General features: G+C 45.9%; 2 protein-coding genes across 2 annotated transcripts in view; one reads left to right on the forward strand and one right to left on the reverse strand.

Moving 5' to 3' along the window:
- Nucleotides 1-9,921: 9,921 nt before the first annotated feature.
- Nucleotides 9,922-14,269, reverse strand: HSBP1L1 (heat shock factor binding protein 1 like 1). The gene is made up of 3 exons (XM_059040496.2): nucleotides 12,186-14,269; nucleotides 11,171-11,237; nucleotides 9,922-10,186 (listed from the first exon to the last, which is right to left on the reverse strand). Exons 1-3 carry the CDS (start codon nucleotides 12,234-12,236, stop codon nucleotides 10,077-10,079), a joined length of 228 nt encoding a protein of 75 aa, XP_058896479.2. The 5' UTR covers nucleotides 12,237-14,269; the 3' UTR covers nucleotides 9,922-10,076.
- Nucleotides 12,174-19,116, forward strand: part of SLC66A2 (solute carrier family 66 member 2) — a 64,619-nt gene continuing 57,676 nt past the window's right edge. Inside the window, exon 1 of the mRNA XM_067015094.1 lies at nucleotides 12,174-12,607. The gene's annotated coding sequence lies outside the window, so the exon portion shown is untranslated. The remainder of the gene's footprint in view (nucleotides 12,608-19,116) is intronic.

A 19,116-nucleotide genomic window follows, 5' to 3' on the forward strand; every position in this document is an offset into this window, starting at 1 on the left:
CAGTCAGAATCATTTATTTCTTATGAAAATCAGTGTATTGATTGGCGATTTTGGCAGTCAAGAATGAACTCTTCACTGTTGAGTGAGGTTCAGGTGTGGGTCCCATGGGGCTGCTGTGGTTTGCACACTTGTTCAGTGAGAGTCTGTCCGAGCTTCCTGGGTCTCCTGTAATTAGGGACCTCAGACTGGCGACTTGACACAGTTCTGGAGGCTGGGGTCAGAGCCACGTGTCGGCAGGGCTGGTCCTCTGGGGCCTGACGGGGAGTCTGTTCCTACCCCCCTGCCGGCCCTGGTGGTCTCTGGCATCTCTGGCGTCCCTTGGCCGGTGACGCTTCACCCCAGTCCCAGGCTTCATATTCACGCGGTGTTCTCCCCGTGTGCAAGTGTCCCCACTGGGTGGGGGCCACCCTGCTCCGCATGACCTGTTCCCCACTAGTTACAGCTGCAACAGCCCCGTCTCTAGAAAGGGGCACATTCTGAGGTCCTGGGGTGACGATTCCCAACATGCGAACCGCCAGGGGCCACAGTTCGACCCACAGCAGAACCAAAGGCTTGAGTTCAGGAAAAGGGAAAAATCATCTTTTATTCTTCTGGTTTTAAAACCAGTGCAATAATGATTTTTGGATTCCCTTTAAATATAAAAAGTAAGAGATGTTTCACATTCCTCCTAAGACTGTATCTAACGCACTCAAATGCATCGTATTTTCCACAGCAACCATGACCCTTCAGTCCGTGTACCTAGTTAGTTTCCTTATCACAATCTCCAGTTTCTCTCCTGAGTCTCTTATCCCAGCAGCGTGTTGGCTGGGATCTTCACGGGCACATCTCAGGGCGCACAGCCTCCGAGGTGAAAGTGGGGGCACACGGCGTGGAGGCAGCCCGGGGCCTGTGGGGGGCACACCCTGGAGCCCCTACCTGGTTTCACAGCCGGGATCTCGTTACCGAGGACCTTGGGCGAGTGGCCCCCAGAGCTCCGTTTCCTCCCGTGTGAAGCGGATGGTGGTGTCTGCTGTCCGACGTGTGCTACACGCAGGTCAATTAGGACAGTGCCTGGTGGGCTCTCCGTGGTGTGAAAACACCCACTGCCTCGTCAGATTGACTCATTGTTGGAACACGAGTACATGCCAAAGAATGAAATCAACAAATACAAAAAAAAAAAAAAAAAGCTACACACTCACACGAAGGGGTGTACTTTTAAATGGATACAGAATTCAAATGTAAATCTGCAGTTTCATATCTCCAGCTTTAATTTTCCCATTTACAAAATAGTATAATACCATATCAAATGAGGTGCTAATGAAAAAAGTCAACGTGACCCCAAGTACCTGGCATATAAGAGACATCCAGTAATATACTTCCGGGACTTCCCTGGTGGCGCAGTGCTGAAGAATCCACCTGCCAATGCAGGGGACACGGGTTCGAGCTGTGGTCCGGAAGATCCCACGTGCCCTGGAGCAACTAAGCCCGTGCGCCACAACTACTGAGCCTGCGCTCTAGAGCCCACGAGCCACAACTACTGAAGCCCGCGAGCCACAACTACTGAGCCCGTGAGCCACAACTACTGAGCCCACGAGCCACAACTACTGAAGCCTGTGAGCCACAACTACTGAGCTCGCGCGCCTGGAGCCCGTGCTCTGCAACAAGAGAAGCCACCGCAGTGAGAAGCCCACGCACCACAACAAAGAGTAGCGCCCGCTCGCCGCAGCTAGAGAAAGGTGTGTGCAGCAACGAAGACCCAACGCAGCCACAAGTAAATAAATAAATGTATTTTTAAAAAATAATAATATACTTCCGACACTTACTCAAAACAAATACTGTGGCCAGTACTCACCTGAAAAGATGCTCACCGTCATTAGTCACTGAGGGAATGCAAATCAAAACCAGGAGATGCCACTTCACACCCACTAGAATGGGTGTGAGTAGATCCAAAGGTCACTTACGACAAGTGTTGACAAGGATGTGGAGAAATCGGACCCTCATACACTGCTGGCGGGAAGGTAAGGTAGCGTGGTCACTTTGGAAAACAGTTGGGCAGTTCCTCAAAAAGTAAAGTGTAGAATTACCATTTGACCCATCGGTGCCACTCCTAGCTATAGATCTCAGAGACTCGAACATGCATGTCCACACAGAAAGCTGGACACGAACATTTACGGCAGCATTATTCATAAGAGCCAAAGAAGGCAGGCGGCTCAAATGTCCGCCAGCTGCCGAGTGGGTGAGGGCAAAATGTGGCACATACACGCAGCGGGAAGTCACCTGGTCGTGAGAAGGAATGAAGTACTGACAGAGGCTCAAAACCTGAGAACATTAAGTAAGTAGCTCGTTACTACATAGTGTACGATCCCATTTATAGGAAACGTCCAGAATAGGTAAACCCAGAGACAGAAAGTGGATCAGTGGTTGCTTGAGCCTGGGGTGAATGGGGAGATTGGGCAGTGATAGCTGATGGGTAGAGTTTCTTCTTGAGATGATGAAAATGTTCCCAAATTGATTGTGGTGATGGTTGTACATTTCTGTGAATATACCAAAAATCATTGAACTGGATGCTTTAACTGGATGAGTTGTATGGCATGTGAATTATATCTCTCATTGATAAAGCTTTATTAACTGTTAACAAAAAATAAGCAAGCAAAAAGGTTACACTTCACATTTGTAAACTTACTGTATATTGTAAATTTGTTTTATTTATAAGTTGTAACAAGTTCATTCACATTTGACTTTAATAACTATCTTTTTCACTGGTGCTTTGTAACTGCAATATTGTTGCATTTATAATGATTTGGCCTCTTCGTTACAAGTTTATATCTTATTGTAATAAGCTTATCATTGTAATAATAAGCTTATATCTTATTACTATCTACCTCACCCTGAACCAAGTAACTTATAAGCCATTTTCTCAAATCCTTCCAAGCACCTGCCCGGTAGATAGTTTGCAGAGAAGGAAACTAAAGCAGAGATTGCCCAAAGTTACAACTAGTTGCAGAGGACATGAATTCAAAACCTAGATCTGCAGGGCTACCAAAGCTTACCTCACTGCTGTGCATATTGCTTTAATCAAGTTGAAATTAACTAGTAGAGAAAGTACGCCGATACCCCTGGTTCTCTGGGCATCGAGTGACTTCTGTTTCCCAACCTTCCCAGGATGGCTTTTATGCAAAGTCCAGGAATTAGACATGGCAGCTGACACAGAGGCAACCAGCCTAGGAGGTACAGAATATATTCAGGAATATAGTAAGTTGTGGGGTACACTAGAGAGACGGACATACACACAGCAGACATGCAAGAGTATTCATTGCAGCATCATTTGAAAACCAATGGCAAATAGTCAAAGGACTATTACACTGAAGTTAGTTACATTGATCTAGACCTATACATATCAACACAGGCGAATCTCAAACTGCTGAATGGAAAAGGCAGGTCCAGAAGGATACCATGGCATGATGCCGGTCATATAGTTTTAAGACATTCCAAACAGTATCTGAGACGGTAAAACAATCAGCAGCCTCCTGTGTTTGCACTCGGCTGTTATGTAGGCATCCAAGGGTCTGTAGTCTTGACTGCCCTGTTCTGCCTGTGCTGAGCCCGGACGAGATGAGGACCTTGGGGCGCCAAAAGGATCAAAGCATCTACTATGTAAAACTACCCTAGAAAACCGCGTCACTGACGATTCCCAAAACCACGCTGAAAGTCTGGTTTCTTGGGTTGCTCAGTTAAAATGCAGGGTGTTCTTGTGACCTCCCCAGATTTCCTGGGAAAGTCTGAGGTCTTGAAAATCAGACCAGGACATTTGGGAAGACTTGCTGTAAGTGGGCATCATTTTGAATTGTTTTTCCTTCGTCGTTTTTACGAATGGCTTTTAAAACGCATCTGATCGGAGCATCTTCTGTGGCATTTTTACATTTACCATCAAAGGTTCTATAAGAACCACCGCAGTTCCCGCGCAGCTCAGCATCACCTCCCCTGCTCTCTGGGGGCCACATCACAGCTAGTCTTCTCCAGTCCCTGCTGTTGTCCCCAGCCCTCCCTCTGGCCTCCGGTTTTCTTGTTCAAAAAATGGTCAAGTTCTCACGCATCTCCACGGACAAAAAGCATCATGTAAAAGATTGCAAAGTATTCTGAAACTCTCAAAATTCATTAATTCAAAGAAAATGTTTGAGTAGCATCTGGGCACCTGGGGAGAACAAAATCAATGCGGTTGCTGCCTTGTGGAGAAGGCCATCAAATGATCACATCAAAGTAAAATTACGACTGTGATAGTCTGCAAGAGATCCCATAAAATTACTTCAGACCCAGACAGGCGCTCAAGGAAAGAATCTCTGAGGAATTATTTTCAAGCTGAGATCAGATATAAAAAGTGCTAACTAGGCGCGCGCGCACGCGTGCGTGTGTGTGTGTGTGTGTGTGTGTGTGTGCGCGCGTGCCTGTAACTCCATTCCAGAGGGGACCTCAGGAGCCAGGCCCCATGGTGGCAGGGAGTGGGGCTCGTCTTGTGGGGAGAGTGTAGTGGGATGGGGGGGGAGGGGGGTGCTGGCAGCTGCGGAGGCTTTGCTTGGGGAAGGAGGTGTAAGGTGATGGAATTTCAGTTCTGAAAAGCTCTTTCTTGCCCAAGCTTGCAGCGGCTGCAGGGGGATCTGGGGGGAGTTAAAAATCTCTGGTAATCGATTGGGCGATTGTAAAAAAGGAAGTGAAATGTGAGAATTTAAAACTTCAGACAACTGCACCCAGAACTTCTGCCTTATAGATTCAACCCTTTATTATCGAGCTTTATGTTTTCATAAGTTTCATAACAGATACATGAATGCAGGATTTGATATTGAAGTAACTCCATTTTACTTAAGTATTCAATGAATACACTGCTTTCTACTAAAATTTTGTGTTAGTCCAGTTTAGATTAGAATAAGAGTGTTTAAGTACGTGTAAACCCATCTGTTACTTTCCCTCTTTTCCTTATGAAAACATTCTCATTTCTTTTCAATATATGTAAAAGGGTGCTGGAAAATAGCAATTCTTTACAAAAAAACATTAGGAAGATACAGAAACAGGTATGATATTATAAAATGCCAAATAATCTCTTTAAAGCCAGATGTCTGTGGTTTGAGTGAAGAATTGAGATGTCAGTCAAATGAGCCAATAAAAGGGGATCAGCTTGGGACTTTCTTCAGAAAGAAGTTAGTATATTTTTGACAATACCAATGTTTTTATTTTAGTTAATAACTAATAGAAGCTTTCTTTTCTACTTATTTAATTTCTTAAAAATCCTGGACTTTAAATTGTGTTCTATATTATTGATGAAGACTCAGATCTGTTTAGTTTACTTTAATTCAAGTATTTGCTCCAGTTTCTGCTAAAATTATAATTATGGCTAAGATGCTCTGAGATTTTTCACATAATCAAATGGAAATAACGCGATTTTAAACCACCAAGAATATTGAATTTAAATGATGCTATTTTAAAACTTTGGGTTTAAACGTTGGGTTTGCGTCACCGTCGGGGGCGTGAAATGACCCTTCCTTTCTTTTCGTAGGTGCCTTGTGCTCAGTGCGCTTGGCCTGTGGCCATACTTCTGGCCCCAGTGAAATGTGCAGAGAATTCATGGGTAACAATGCTCATGAAAGCATTATTTATAAAAGCAAGGAAGTGAGAAATAACCTCAAAGTCCAAGGAATAGTTAAGGGATGGTTAAATTATTTCAACCACATAATAGAATATTAGTAACCATAAAAAGTGTTTATGAAACTTTCACCTGGAGAAAAGTGTTTATGATATGAGAACAGGATATTAGATTATAAATAATATGATCAGCTATATAAAAGTGCCTGCATAGAAAAAAGTATCGACAGTGGTTAATTCTAAATTGTAGAATTATGAGTGATTTTGACTTTTGTGTAAAGAGAATGATTTATTTTATATGCAGGAATAATGTTGTTTTTTACAATGAGAGCCTTTTTAGGTGATCATAGCTCTATTTGTACTCTGGCTCAGAGACAGGTGAATTGAACAATTGTTTGAAAGCATCTCTAAGTGACAAAGTAAACTTAGGTGCAATCTTTGTGCATCTCCTCGGTAACTACCTCTGTGGGGGCTGGAGTGGGTGAGGGTGTCCCAGGAAGCAATAATGGAGCTCCTGCATCACCTGTTTCTTTGGTTGTCCTTTGATTTGGTTTCCTTGGGTTTGGAGAACATACTGTTAGAATTTGCTTGGACCGGGCAGATTAAACCAAGTCCTCCCCAAAACCATGTGACTGGAATTAGTGAATTGGAATGCAGTTATTAAAAAAGCAACTTCTGGGATTTCCCTGGCAGTCCAGTGGTTAAGACTCTGCACTTCCAATACAGGGGGTGTGGGTTCGATCCCTGGTTGGGGAACTAAGATACCACATGCTGCATTGGCCAAAAAAAAGCAACTTCTATCAGAAAACTGCTTGTGGTATTTTAAAGAAGGATCTATATAGAACTTCATTCTGGAAAAAAGAAATTTGACCTAATATAACTCACGCTTTTCCTCCATGATTTACAAATATTAGGTACGCATTGAAAAGTGTTCTGCCATTTTACAACCATCTTTCTTAAGTGGTTAATCACCTTTTTTTTCTTTGCGGTAAGCGGGCCTCTCACTGTTGTGGCCTCTCCCGTTGCGGAGCACAGGCTCCGGACGCGCAGGCGCAGCGGCCACGGCTCATGGGCCCAGCCGCTCCGCGGCACGTGGGATCCTCCCGGACCGGGGCACGAACCCGTGTCCCCTGCATTGGCAGGTGGATTCTCAACCCCTGCGCCACTAGGTAAGCCCCCACCTTATTATTTTTTGACATGTTAAATCTCCCTCTGTTTTCTTTTTTGTTTCTCTCTCTCTCTCTCTCTTTTTTTTTTTTTTTTTTGCAGTACGCGGGCCTCTCACCGCCGTGGCCTCTCCCGTTGCGGAGCACAGGCTCCGGACGCGCAGGCGCAGCGGCCACGGCTCACGGGCCCAGCCGCTCCACGGCACGTGGGATCCTCCCGGACCGGGGCACGAACCCGCGTCCTCCGCATCGGCAGGCGGACTCTCAACCACCGCGCCACCGGGGAAGCCCCTGTCACCTTCTTAATTACATTCTTATTGCGTTGCCTTTGTTCTTTTAATCTTTTATTTTACTAAAATGAATGCTCAAGTACTAAACATAAGGACTCGTGTTATGCCCATTATTACTCAAAAAGTACAGTTTTCACGTTTTCCAATGACTGCTCTTCTGTCTTCAAGTCTGTAAGAAAAAAATTGAAAGTAACGATTGATTTTTATATCAATTAACGTACAGTTAAGTAAACTGGAATCCAAAGCTATCCATAAAATTAGCTTGCTTCCCTGTAATTACTAGAACAGTTTTGTACAGGAAAAATTCGGGACACAGAAAAACCTAAACGTTAAATGATGTGCATTTTAGTCAGATGGAGTCTGTGTGGAGTCACAACTTAAGGGGTGTGTTCTTCAGGCGACAGAACGTTACTTTGCGCCCAGTGCGGAGAGGTTCTCCTCGGACAACAGCCCGCCTGCTTCCTCACAGCGGGACAGGCGTTCAGACGCCACACCGAGTCGGGGCAGCGGGGGGCTGAATACGCTGCAACACGGAGCAGCAGCTCCTACCGTCTGGGGGCCATGGACGCCCCTCCCCACGGCAGGAACACAGCAAGTTTAGGGGGTTTGCCGAATCCCCCGAAACCCGCAGCACTGTGTTAGGAACCCTTGACCCAGCAAAACCAACAAGCACAGATTTAGACGCACTCAGGTCCCTTCTTTGAATTTAAAAGGCATTATCAGCTTTTAAACACGCTTTTAGGTATCTGACCTTCTCTCATGCTGCTTTAAATAATGGCTGTACGTGCATCAAAAGAGTGAGGTTTTGATACCCACTCATCCATTTAATTTGATGCCTATTATATGGTGGGTTTTGAGCAAATTTAAAACAGGCAGCTGGAGTCTGGGTGATGACAGGAAGGAACTAAGTTGCTGGCCGCCCTCCCCTTCCTGGCAGCGTGCCCAGAGCTGGGCTTGGTGCCCTGCAGAACCTGGTCCTCATCACCCAGAGGGTGGAGGGGGGACAAGGCTCCAGGGCCGGTGGACCCGTCTGATGCAACCTTCCTGGATAGAGCTAAGTATTCACCCTGCAGACAGAACTGGAGTGCCCTCCCTGAGATCTGCAGCTCGTGTGTGCAGGACAAAGAGTCCAATTACCTTTTCTACCAGAACAGCAGATGTAGAAATTTATAAATAAGTCACTGACAGGTGAACTCACTTTGATTCAGCCCGATAAGCATGGATGATCTGCCAGCTGACTTGGGATAACAACTGACAGAGAAATGGGAAAGCAAGGAAAACAATGGCATCTAATTGTTCAACTAAAATTATCATGTGCTCATAGAATCAGAATGCTATGTCGGTGAAACATGCTTGAGTATCTTCATAAAAGACAAAAGGTTTGTGTCTCCAGGTATGTCACACAGATACATATTCAGTCCAAGACCTGAAGCCAAGCATTTATCTGCATCTTCAAGATGAAGTGCAGAAAAAAACCAAAAACACTAATTCGAAAAGATACATGCACCCCAATGTTCATTGCAGCATTATTTACAATTGCCAAGATATGGAAGCAACCCAAGTGTCCATCAACAGATGACGGATAAAGATGTGGGGTGTGTCTACAACGGAATACTTCTCAGCCATAAAAAAAGAATGAAATTTGCCATTTGCAGCAACATGGATGGGCTTGGAGGGCACCATGCTAAGTGAAATGTCAGACAGAGAAGCACAAATACTGTATGATATCACTTATATGTGGGCAATATAACAAACTAGTGAATATAACAACAAAGAAGCAGACTCACAGATATAGAGAACAAATTAGTGGTTACCAGTGGGGAGAGGGAAGGGGGAGAGGCAACTACGGGTAGGGGATTAAGAGGTACAAACTATTATGTATAAAATAAGCTACAAGGATACATTGTACAACATGGGTAATACAGCCAATATTTTCTGATAACTATAAATGGAGTATAACATTTAAAAATTGTGAATCACTACATTGTACACCTATAACTTATATACTATTGTACGTCAACTGCAATAAAAGCTTCAATTAAAAAATAAAACTAGGGCTTCCCTGGTGGCGCAGTGGTTGAGAGCCCGCCTGCCGATGCAGGGGACGCGAGTTCGTGCCCCGGTCCGGGAGGATCCCACGTGCTGCGGAGCGGCTGGGCCCGTGAGCCGTGGCCACTGCGCCTGCGTGTCCGGAGCCTGTGCTCCGCAACGGGAGAGGCCACAACAGTGAGAGGCCCGCGTACCGCCAAAAAATAAAAAAAAAATAAAAAATAAAAAATAAAAAAATAAATAAGACTAAAAATTAAAAATAAAATAGTTAAAAAAAAAATGAAATGCAAAATTCCACTGGAAAAGAAATATTTGCATTCTGGGGCGTGGGGTGGCCTCAGGAACCACTCGTGAAACGGGGTGAGAACCTAATGCACACGTGTCTTCTTTAAACCCTTCCATGAACTTCTCAAACTGAAGCCACTAATGTCATCCCCAAGCACTCGTTCATCGTGACTTGTGTTTTTTTTTTTTTTTCTTTCCCGGTACGCGGGCCTCTCACTGTTGTGGCCTCTCCCGTTGCGGAGCACAGGCTCCGGACGCACAGGCTCAGCGGCCACGGCTCACGGGCTTAGTTGCTCCGCGGCACGTGGGATCTTCCCGGACCGGGGCACGAACCCGTGTCCCCTGCATCGGCAGGCGGACTCGCAACCACTGCGCCACCAAGGAAGCCCGTGACTTGTATTTTGATTGAAAACTAATTTGAGGGATGAGGGTGCAAAGTCCTTGAACAAAATCCAATTTTTAAATAACAGTTTTCCTTTAAAATGTGCCCTTTTAAAGGAACAGTGACAAAGAGTGTTTCTGTTCTCCTTAGAAAAGAGCATTTGTGAATTTTTAAAATTATTCCCGAAGGTTTTTCATGCAGTGCAGAAGCAGTAGTTCCCTTAGTGAACAAATACGGGCTTAAATGTTTCAAGATGCAAGCAGAAGATGTGTACACGGCGGACATCTTAGTGCCTCAGCAAGGCCTCACCATTGGCTGTTGAGCGGAACCTTCGAGCCCAGCTTGCACCATCAAGTCGTTCACGTCTTTCTGCAAGTCTTCAATGCGACCTCCCATGTCTTCCAGTACAAGGTTAAGGAGCACAGCACATGGAATACGGGCACCTACCCAGGTCCACTCAAAGCCTCCACGTAAACTGCGCCACCAGGGCTGATAAAAATGCCCTGTGGTGCATCTAAAATGAGGGAATCAAAGGCAGCGGACGTGTACCAACACCTTCAGTCAGTGCACATTAATCACATCCCTGGGGTTTGTACATGCCTTTAATCTCTGCACTGTGAGCCCAGTTCTGAAACCTTGGCTCCCTTTCCGTTCCGTGGACGTGGATTAGGGGATACGAGGTTGTCTGGTATGTTTAACTATGTTTTAACCAAACTCTAATCAGTATGTAAACACAATGAAAATTAACTCTGTTTAAAACAAACTTTCCTACTGTTTAATTTTATCCTGTTTCAGAATCTCCTTTCCCCTGTGGGAGCCCATCTACAGGATCTCTCTGCAAATAATTTGCGCCCATTTTAAGGCAGGAGTTTAATTGTGTGAAGTGAGTTCACTTGGGCAAGTCTTAGGGCAAGTGTCCCCTTTTCCGGATTTTCTTAAACCGGAAACAAACATTCCACCTAACTCTGTTTGAATCCATGGCTTACCAAACGGTGAGCTGCTGAAGTTACAAAACAAAACAAGGCAAGGAGAGCCAGATAGCGTACCCTACGTTGGAGACCTAACCAGTACATGTGCTGGGTTCTGACTGTTTGCGGGAGGATAAACGCTATTGAGCTTGCTGGAAAGCCCCACTGGGTAGTATGTATTGTATGTGTGTCCTTGTGTTTTATCCTTGCCTCATGAAATGCCCTGTATTGCTGGTCAAGCAGGAAGTAATTACCTGTGAGCGGTAATTAATACATCAGGACGCCATGTAAAGGCACAGATGTAAACACCAGGAAGTCTTAGGTCAACAATTATCCACTAATAGCAGAAAACAAGATAGTCCGTGACAGTTCAATAGTCCAAAAGCATTGCAGAATTTGTTATGAGATAGAAAAGGATATTTCTGAGGTTTAATGTTGCAGTCAGAGCTTGAAAATGTTCTTGAAGTTCCTGAAATAGATTTTCTGCCTGAAAAATGAACCACAAGTGAATATATATTTACTTGTGATGCAGAGCATTGCAAGCGCCATGGAAGAGAACCATCTATCAACACAATTAGTTGATTCCTGACAAGGTGTTAAGGCCTTCCCACTCTAAGGGTAAAGAAGATCTATTCCACCAACAGCACTGCAACAGTGCTAGCCAAATGCATAACTCACTAAACAAGCAGCCCTGAACTTCACCTCACACCATTCACAAAAATTAACTCAAAATGATCATACACTTAAATATAAGCAATAAAGTATCAGATATCTAGAAGATAACATAGGAGAAAATCTTAATAACCTTGGGCTCCTCAAAGACTTAAGAAGGCCTGAGACAATCACCAGACATACCCACCGTGGGCCTCTTCCCTCGCCTACACTTGTGGGTATTTATTAGCTGGGATTGGGGTTGCAGAAACTGTCTACCAGGCCATACGGATATATCATCTACGGTGACTGACAGCAGGCGGTATTGTAAGTCGCCTTACAGTTTACAGATTTAAATCTCATACCATTTACGACACAGTTCACTCCTGGCACCCGTGTATTATCTCCATTTTAGAGCCCAGGATATGGAGGCGGATCTCCACCTGGAGCTTTTACGTATGAAGAAGGCCCTCTGTCAGGAGCTCTTCCCTTCAGTCAGGTCAGGAGAACGTGGATTCGAGTGTGCACAGCTAACCAATTCTTTTTAACGAGGCAAACTGATCAGTCCTGATCACTGGCTGTCTCCTCTCCGGCGCTGCGGCTCCTTCAGCGAAAGGGAAGCAGGACCGCGGGCCTCCCGGCGCTGGGCGGGGTGGGAGCGGGGGGTTGGGGGGTAGGGCGGAGGGGAGGGGGAGGGGAGGAAGGGGAGCGGAGGGGAGGGGGAGGGGGGAGGGGAGGGTTCCAGCCCGGGAGCGAAGCTTGGCGCGCGCGGGGTCCGACTCACCGCCTCCCGCAGCGCGCGCCCGCTGGGGGCCTCGGGGCCCCGCGCGGCCATGGGGGTGTCCCCCGGGGCCGGGGTGCGGGGTGTCCAGGTGGGTCGGCTGGTCCTGGGGCCGGTGGCTGTGTCGGCTCCGCTCCGCCGCCCGCGGCGATGGCTGTGGATCCACCCGCGCGGCCCGGGCTGTGCGTCCGAACCGGGCCGAGCAGCCGGGCACGGAGGTGAGGCCGTAGCGGGGGCGCAGGTGGCCGTCCGGGCGGGGCGGGACCTCGCCGGAGCAGCCGATCCCAGCTACGCTGTTGGCTTCGTTTTCATTGCGTCAGAGCCCAGAGTGAGCGCGACCTCTTCATTATCATTGTGGCAAAGAACCCACAGCCCACGAGTGGCCGTTCTCGCCGTGTTCCGGGGCGCAGTGCGGCGGCGTTAAGGTACGTTCACACCGTTGTGCAAACCACCGCCTCCGCCCAACTTCCTAACCTTGCCGGGCCAAGCTCCGCACCCAGGAGACACCGGCTCCCCAGCCCCGCCAGCCCCCGGCGCTCGCGCTTCCCTGTGTCCGGTCGCCACCCGTCTGATGGGGCGTCCTGGAGGCAGGGGTGGGGATGGAATCTGGCTGCAGTCACCCCACAGCCCAAGTTCGCACCGCGGTCCTGGGGCCTGGGGTCATCCATCCGGCAGGCGCGGCCATTTCTCTGGATCCCTGCCGTGTCTGCTGTCAACTTTAAGATGATTTATGCTCTGGCACTGCCCTGATGGTCCAGTGGTTAGGGCTCCAGGCTCTCACTGCCAAAGGCCCAGGCTCAGTCCCCGGCTGGGGGAATTCAGCTCCCACCAGCAGCACGCTGCATGGTTAAAAAAGACAAAGAATAGTTATGTTCTGTGACCAACTCCAGCAGGCTGCGAACACTCGCATCTCTGCTCTGATTTTATCAAAGATCTGGAAGGAAGACCTCACTGTGACTTTCCCTCCCTCGGGTGCCCTTTAGGCCTGTCTGGATTGTGGCTCATGGGGCACTTTATGGGTGATGTCCCAGGACCCTGTTCTTGGCAAGTACCTGCTTTGTTTACATGTCTGCACCCCTCTGTGGGGCAGGGCTGTGTCTGTCTGGGTCCTGCCAACACCCCGGGAGCCCAGCCAAGTAACTACGCGGGGACACCTGGCTGCTGAATGCGTGCGAAACACAGCCTTGCACGCAGAGAAAACCAACATCCTCAGTCATCAGGAGAATGCAAATCAAAACCGCCGCCAGGTCCACTTGACATGCACTGTGATGGCTACAATCAAAAGAGACGTTAATAACAAGTGTGGCGAGGGCGCGGCAAAGTCGGAGCGTCACACGCTGGTGGGAATGTAAAGTCGTGCAGCTCGTCTGGCAGGTCCATAAAAAGTTAAACATAAAGTTACCACAGAATCTCAGTTCTACCTCTAGGTGTGTACCCGAGGGAAATGACACCTTATGTCCACACAAAAACGTGTATGCAAATGTCTATAGCAGCATTATTAACAATAGTCAAAAGGTAGAAACAACCCAAATGTCCACCAACAGATGAACGGATCAACAAAACGTGGTCCCTCCTCTCGATGGAATATAATTCAGGCTTAAGAAGGAATGAAGGCCTGACACATGACACAACACGGATGAACCTCGGGAACATGATGCTCAGCGAGAGAAGAGCCAATCGCAAGAGGACACGTGGTTGGATTCCACTCAAGTGACGTGTCCAGACTGGCAAATCCATGGAGACGGGAAGTGGAGGGGGAAGGGGAGAGACTGTGCCACAGTTAAGAGGTTTCTTCTTGGGGGGCAAAAATATTCTAAGATCAAATTGTGGGGGGACTTCCTTGGTGGTCCAGTGAGTAAGACTCTGCGCTTCCACTGCAGAAGGCCCAGGTTCGATCCCTGGTTGGGGAACTAGATCCCGCAGGCTGCAACTAAGAAGTCCGCGTGCCGCAACTACAGATCCCACGTGCCACAACTAAGACCTGGCTCGGCCAAAATAAACAAATAAATAAATATTTAAGGTCAAATCGTGGTGATGGTTGCACAACCCTGTGAATATATTAAAAATCATTGAATTGTATACTTTAAATGGGTGGATTGTATCTCATATATATGTGAATTACATCTCAATAGGGTTGTTAAAATTGTAACTTTTTCATTGAAGTATAGTTGAAGTATACAATGTCGCGTTCGTTTTCAGGTGTACAGCAAAAGGCTGCAGATATCTATCTCTATCTCTACCCTAGATCGAGATCTATATTCAGATTCTTTTCCATTATAGGTTATTCAAGATACTGAATATAGTTCCCTGTGTTATACAGTGAATCCTTGCTGCTTATCTATTTTATATATTGTGGGGTGTATCTGTTAACCCCATACTCCTAATTTACCCCTCCTTCCCTTTCCCCTTTGGTAACCATAAGTTTGTATTATATGTCTGTGAGTCTGTTTCTGCTTTGTATATACATTCATTTGTATTATTTTTTAGATTCCACATATAAGTGATGGCATATAATATTTGTCTTTCTCTGACTTACTTCACTTAGTATAATAATCTCTAGTTCCATCCATGTTGCTGCAAATGGCAATATTTCATTCTTTTTATGGCCGAGTATCTATACCTCTGTATATCTATATCTCTCCATATAGATCTCACATTTTCTTAAACCAGTCATCTGTTGATGGACACTTAGGCTGTTTCCATGTCTTGGCTATTGTAAATAGTGCTGTTATGAACATGGGTGTGCCTGTATTTTTTCAAATTAGAGTTTTCATCTTTTCTGGATATATGCCCAGGAGTGGGATTGCTGGATCTATTTTCAGTTTTGTTTTTAAAAGAAGATGTTGGGGGTTGGAGTTTATTAATTTTATTTATTTATTTTTGCTGTGTTGGGTCTTCGTTTCTGCGCGAGGACTTTCTCTAGTTATGGCAAGTGGGGACCACTCTTTATCGCGGTGCGCGGGCCTCTCACTATTGCGGCCTCTCTCGTGGAGCACAGGCTCCAGACGCACAGGCTCAGTAGTTGTAGCTCACGGGCCCAGTTGCTCCGCGGCACGTGGGATCCTCCCAGACCAGGGCTCGAACCCGTGTCCCCTGCATCGGCAGGCAGATCCTCAACCACTGCGCCACCAGGGAAGCCCTCAGTGTTTTTTTTTTAAGGAACCTCCATACTGTTTATCATAGTGGCTGCACTCATTTACATTCCCGCCAACAGTGTAGGAGGGTTCCCTTTTTTCCACACCTTCAGCATTTATTATTTGTAGACAGTGTGAGGTGATAACTCACTGTGGTTTCGATTTGCATTTCTCTAATAATTAACGATGTTGAGCATCTTTTCATGTGCCTCCTGGCCATCTGCATGTCTCCTTTGAAGAAATACAATAACTTTTTAAAAGCATGGCCATCGTGCCCCTTTCCTGTGTGGCAAGATGCTCAAAAGAGCCGTGAGGGCTGCCCCTTCCCTGGAGGGGCCTCTCTGTGCGGCTGCCGCCTGGCCTGAGGTTCTTCCAGTTCAAGCTTCTAGAACAGCCTGACTAGGGCGACCAGCATCACATGTGCACAGCGGGCCACTGGGGAGGTGCATTCACCTGTGGAACCAGAGCCCCAGGCCCTCGCCCAGAGTGGGCGGAGGTAGGGGTGGATGACAGGGGTCTCCCCAGGTGGATCTGGTGGAGATGGCCCAGGTCCAGCCTTGGGGAGGCACGGCCTCGGAACGCCGGAGGCTGAAGCCTGGCGGGCTTCCTGAGAGCGGGAATCAGGATGCTACAGCAATTCCTCAAGAAATCAGACATACACTTACCATATGCATCAATTCCACTTCTGGGTATAAACCCCCAAGCAGTGAAAACAGGGACTTGAACAAATATTTGTACACCATGTTTATAGCAGCATCATTCACAATAGCCAAAAGGAGGAAGCAACCCGTGTCTATCGATGGATAAGTGAATGGATAAATAAAATAATATATATATAATTTATTTCTAAAAAGGAAGGATATCCTGACACATGCTACAAAATGGATGAGCCTTGAGGACATTATGCTAAGTGAAAGAAGCTAATCATAAAAGGGATCAACTTTGTATGATTCCACTTACATGAGGTCCCGAGAGCAGTCAAATCCATAGAGACAGAAAGTAGACGGTGGGTGCCCGGGGCTGGGGAGAGGAGGATAAGGCATTAGTGTTCAGTGAGTGCAGAGTTTCAGTTTGGAAAGATGGAAAATTCTGAAGTTGGATGGCGGTGATGGCTGCAGAGCAGTATGAGTGTACTTAATGCCAGCGAACTGTACACTTAAAAATGGTTAAAGTTACACCTGAAAGTAACACAATGTTGCACATCAACTGTACTTCAATACAGAACAATAAAGATGGTAAGTTTTATGTTATGTATCTTCTACCACAATACACATGTATTTTAAGTACATCACCCCAGCTTCAAACCCTAGGCTAAGAATTCCAGGAGCTAGGGAACCTGTGCCTCTCTTTCCCTACCCCTTTGTGTTTTTTAGTGTGTGTCTATCTTTCTCAACTGTAATCTCTGTGGTCCAGTGGAAACCCACTCAGACATTCTCTGATAACCCCGAGAACCCAGTCTCTAGTGGAGAAATCGAATCTGTCATTCTACATCTTGCACCTGAACGCTGCCTAATTAGGGATCAAATTCTGAGCTCTGCATCCGTGGGGGACAAAATCATTAAAACGGAAGCGAGAATCACTCAACAAAAATTCATTTTGTTAAGGATATTACATTTCAGGAACTAGTTTCAGGGGAAAAATTCTCGAATGCAATTCGTCTTGCAAATCTACAATAGGACAGTATTCAAGTGTGCTGTGAAGCTGCAGAAATTAGATGATGTTTTTAATGGTGCAAAGATAGGTTGGGGAAGAAAATAGAATCTGGGTAAGAAGTACATAATGGAATCAAAGACACAGACCACAGAGGAGCAGCTAAATATGAAACAAAACTTTAAATTAGAAAAGTAAAATTTTAACTTTGAGAGATGAGATTATAGGGTGACCGAATGTACGAGGAAGTTCGACCCCGTGAAGCGTGAATGCCAGCGGAAGTGCCCAGATGCCCCTTTGATTCCATGTGAATGGCTTCATTTCTAAGACCTTAAATCTAAGATGCTGCTGATTTTAAGATGTACCATTATTGCCAAGAAAGGGAGGAATGCTGCTGATTAGACTGTGCTGTTTTTTTATTTTATATTCATTTAAAGAGCTTTTTTATAGTTATTGGTGCTGGGTGATGGATACATGGAATTCACTGTGTTACAATCTCTACTTTTGTGTATGTTTGAAATTCTCACTTAAAAATTCTGTAGGAGGGGCTTCCCTGGTGGCGCAGTGGTTGAGAATCCGCCTGCCGATGCAGGAGACACGGGTTCGTGCCCTGGTCCGGGAAGATCCCACATGCCGCGGAGCAACTAAGCCCGTGAGCCATGGCCGCTAAGCCTGCGCGTCCGGAGCCTGTGCTCCGCAACGGGAGAGGCCACAACAGTGAGAGGCCCGCATACCACAAAAAAAAAAAAAAAAAAAAAAAAAAAAAAAAAAAAAGAAGGAATGAAGGCCTGACACATGACACAACACGGATGAACCTCGGGAACATGATGCTCAGCGAGAGAAGAGCCAATCGCAAGAGGACACGTGGTTGGATTCCACTCGTGTGACGTGTCCAGACTGGCAAATCCATGGAGACGGGAGGTGGAGGGGGAAGGGGAGAGACTGTGCCACAGTTAAGAGGTTTCTTCTTGGGGGGCAAAAATATTCTAAGATCAAATTGTGGGGGGACTTCCTTGGTGGTCCAGTGAGTAAGACTCTGCGCTTCCACTGCAGAAGGCCCAGGTTCGATCCCTGGTTGGGGAACTAGATCCCGCAGGCTGCAACTAAGAAGTCCGCGTGCCGCAACTACAGATCCCATGTGCCACAACTAAGACCTGGCTCGGCCAAAATAAACAAATAAATAAATATTTAAGGTCAAATCGTGGTGATGGTTGCACAACCCTGTGAATATATTAAAAATCATTGAATTGTATACTTTAAATGGGTGGATTGTATCTCATATATATGTGAATTACATCTCAATAGGGTTGTTAAAATTGTAACTTTTTCATTGAAGTATAGTTGAAGTATACAATGTCGCGTTAGTTTTCAGGTGTACAGCAAAAGGCTGCAGATATCTATCTCTATCTCTACCCTAGATCGAGATCTATATTCAGATTCTTTTCCATTATAGGTTATTCAAGATACTGAATATAGTTCCCTGTGTTATACAGTGAATCCTTGCTGCTTATCTATTTTATATATTGTGGGGTGTATCTGTTAACCCCATACTCCTAATTTATCCCTCCTTCCCTTTCCCCTTTGGTAACCATAAGTTTGTATTATATGTCTGTGAGTCTGTTTCTGCTTTGTATATACATTCATTTGTATTATTTTTTAGATTCCACATATAAGTGATGGCATATAATATTTGTCTTTCTCTGACTTATTTCACTTAGTATAATAATCTCTAGTTCCATCCATGTTGCTGCAAATGGCAATATTTCATTCTTTTTATGGCCGAGTATCTATACCTCTGTATATCTATATCTCTCCATATAGATCTCACATTTTCTTAAACCAGTCATCTGTTGATGGACACTTAGGCTGTTTCCATGTCTTGGCTATTGTAAATAGTGCTGTTATGAACATGGGTGTGCCTGTATTTTTTCAAATTAGAGTTTTCATCTTTTCTGGATATATGCCCAGGAGTGGGATTGCTGGATCTATTTTCAGTTTTGTTTTTAAAAGAAGATGTTGGGGGTTGGAGTTTATTAATTTTATTTATTTATTTTTGCTGTGTTGGGTCTTCGTTTCTGCGCGAGGACTTTCTCTAGTTATGGCAAGTGGGGACCACTCTTTATCGCGGTGCGTGGGCCTCTCACTATTGC

The sequence above is a fragment of the Kogia breviceps genome, chromosome 15, assembly GCF_026419965.1.
Source record: "Kogia breviceps isolate mKogBre1 chromosome 15, mKogBre1 haplotype 1, whole genome shotgun sequence".
Lineage (NCBI taxonomy): Eukaryota > Metazoa > Chordata > Mammalia > Artiodactyla > Physeteridae > Kogia > Kogia breviceps.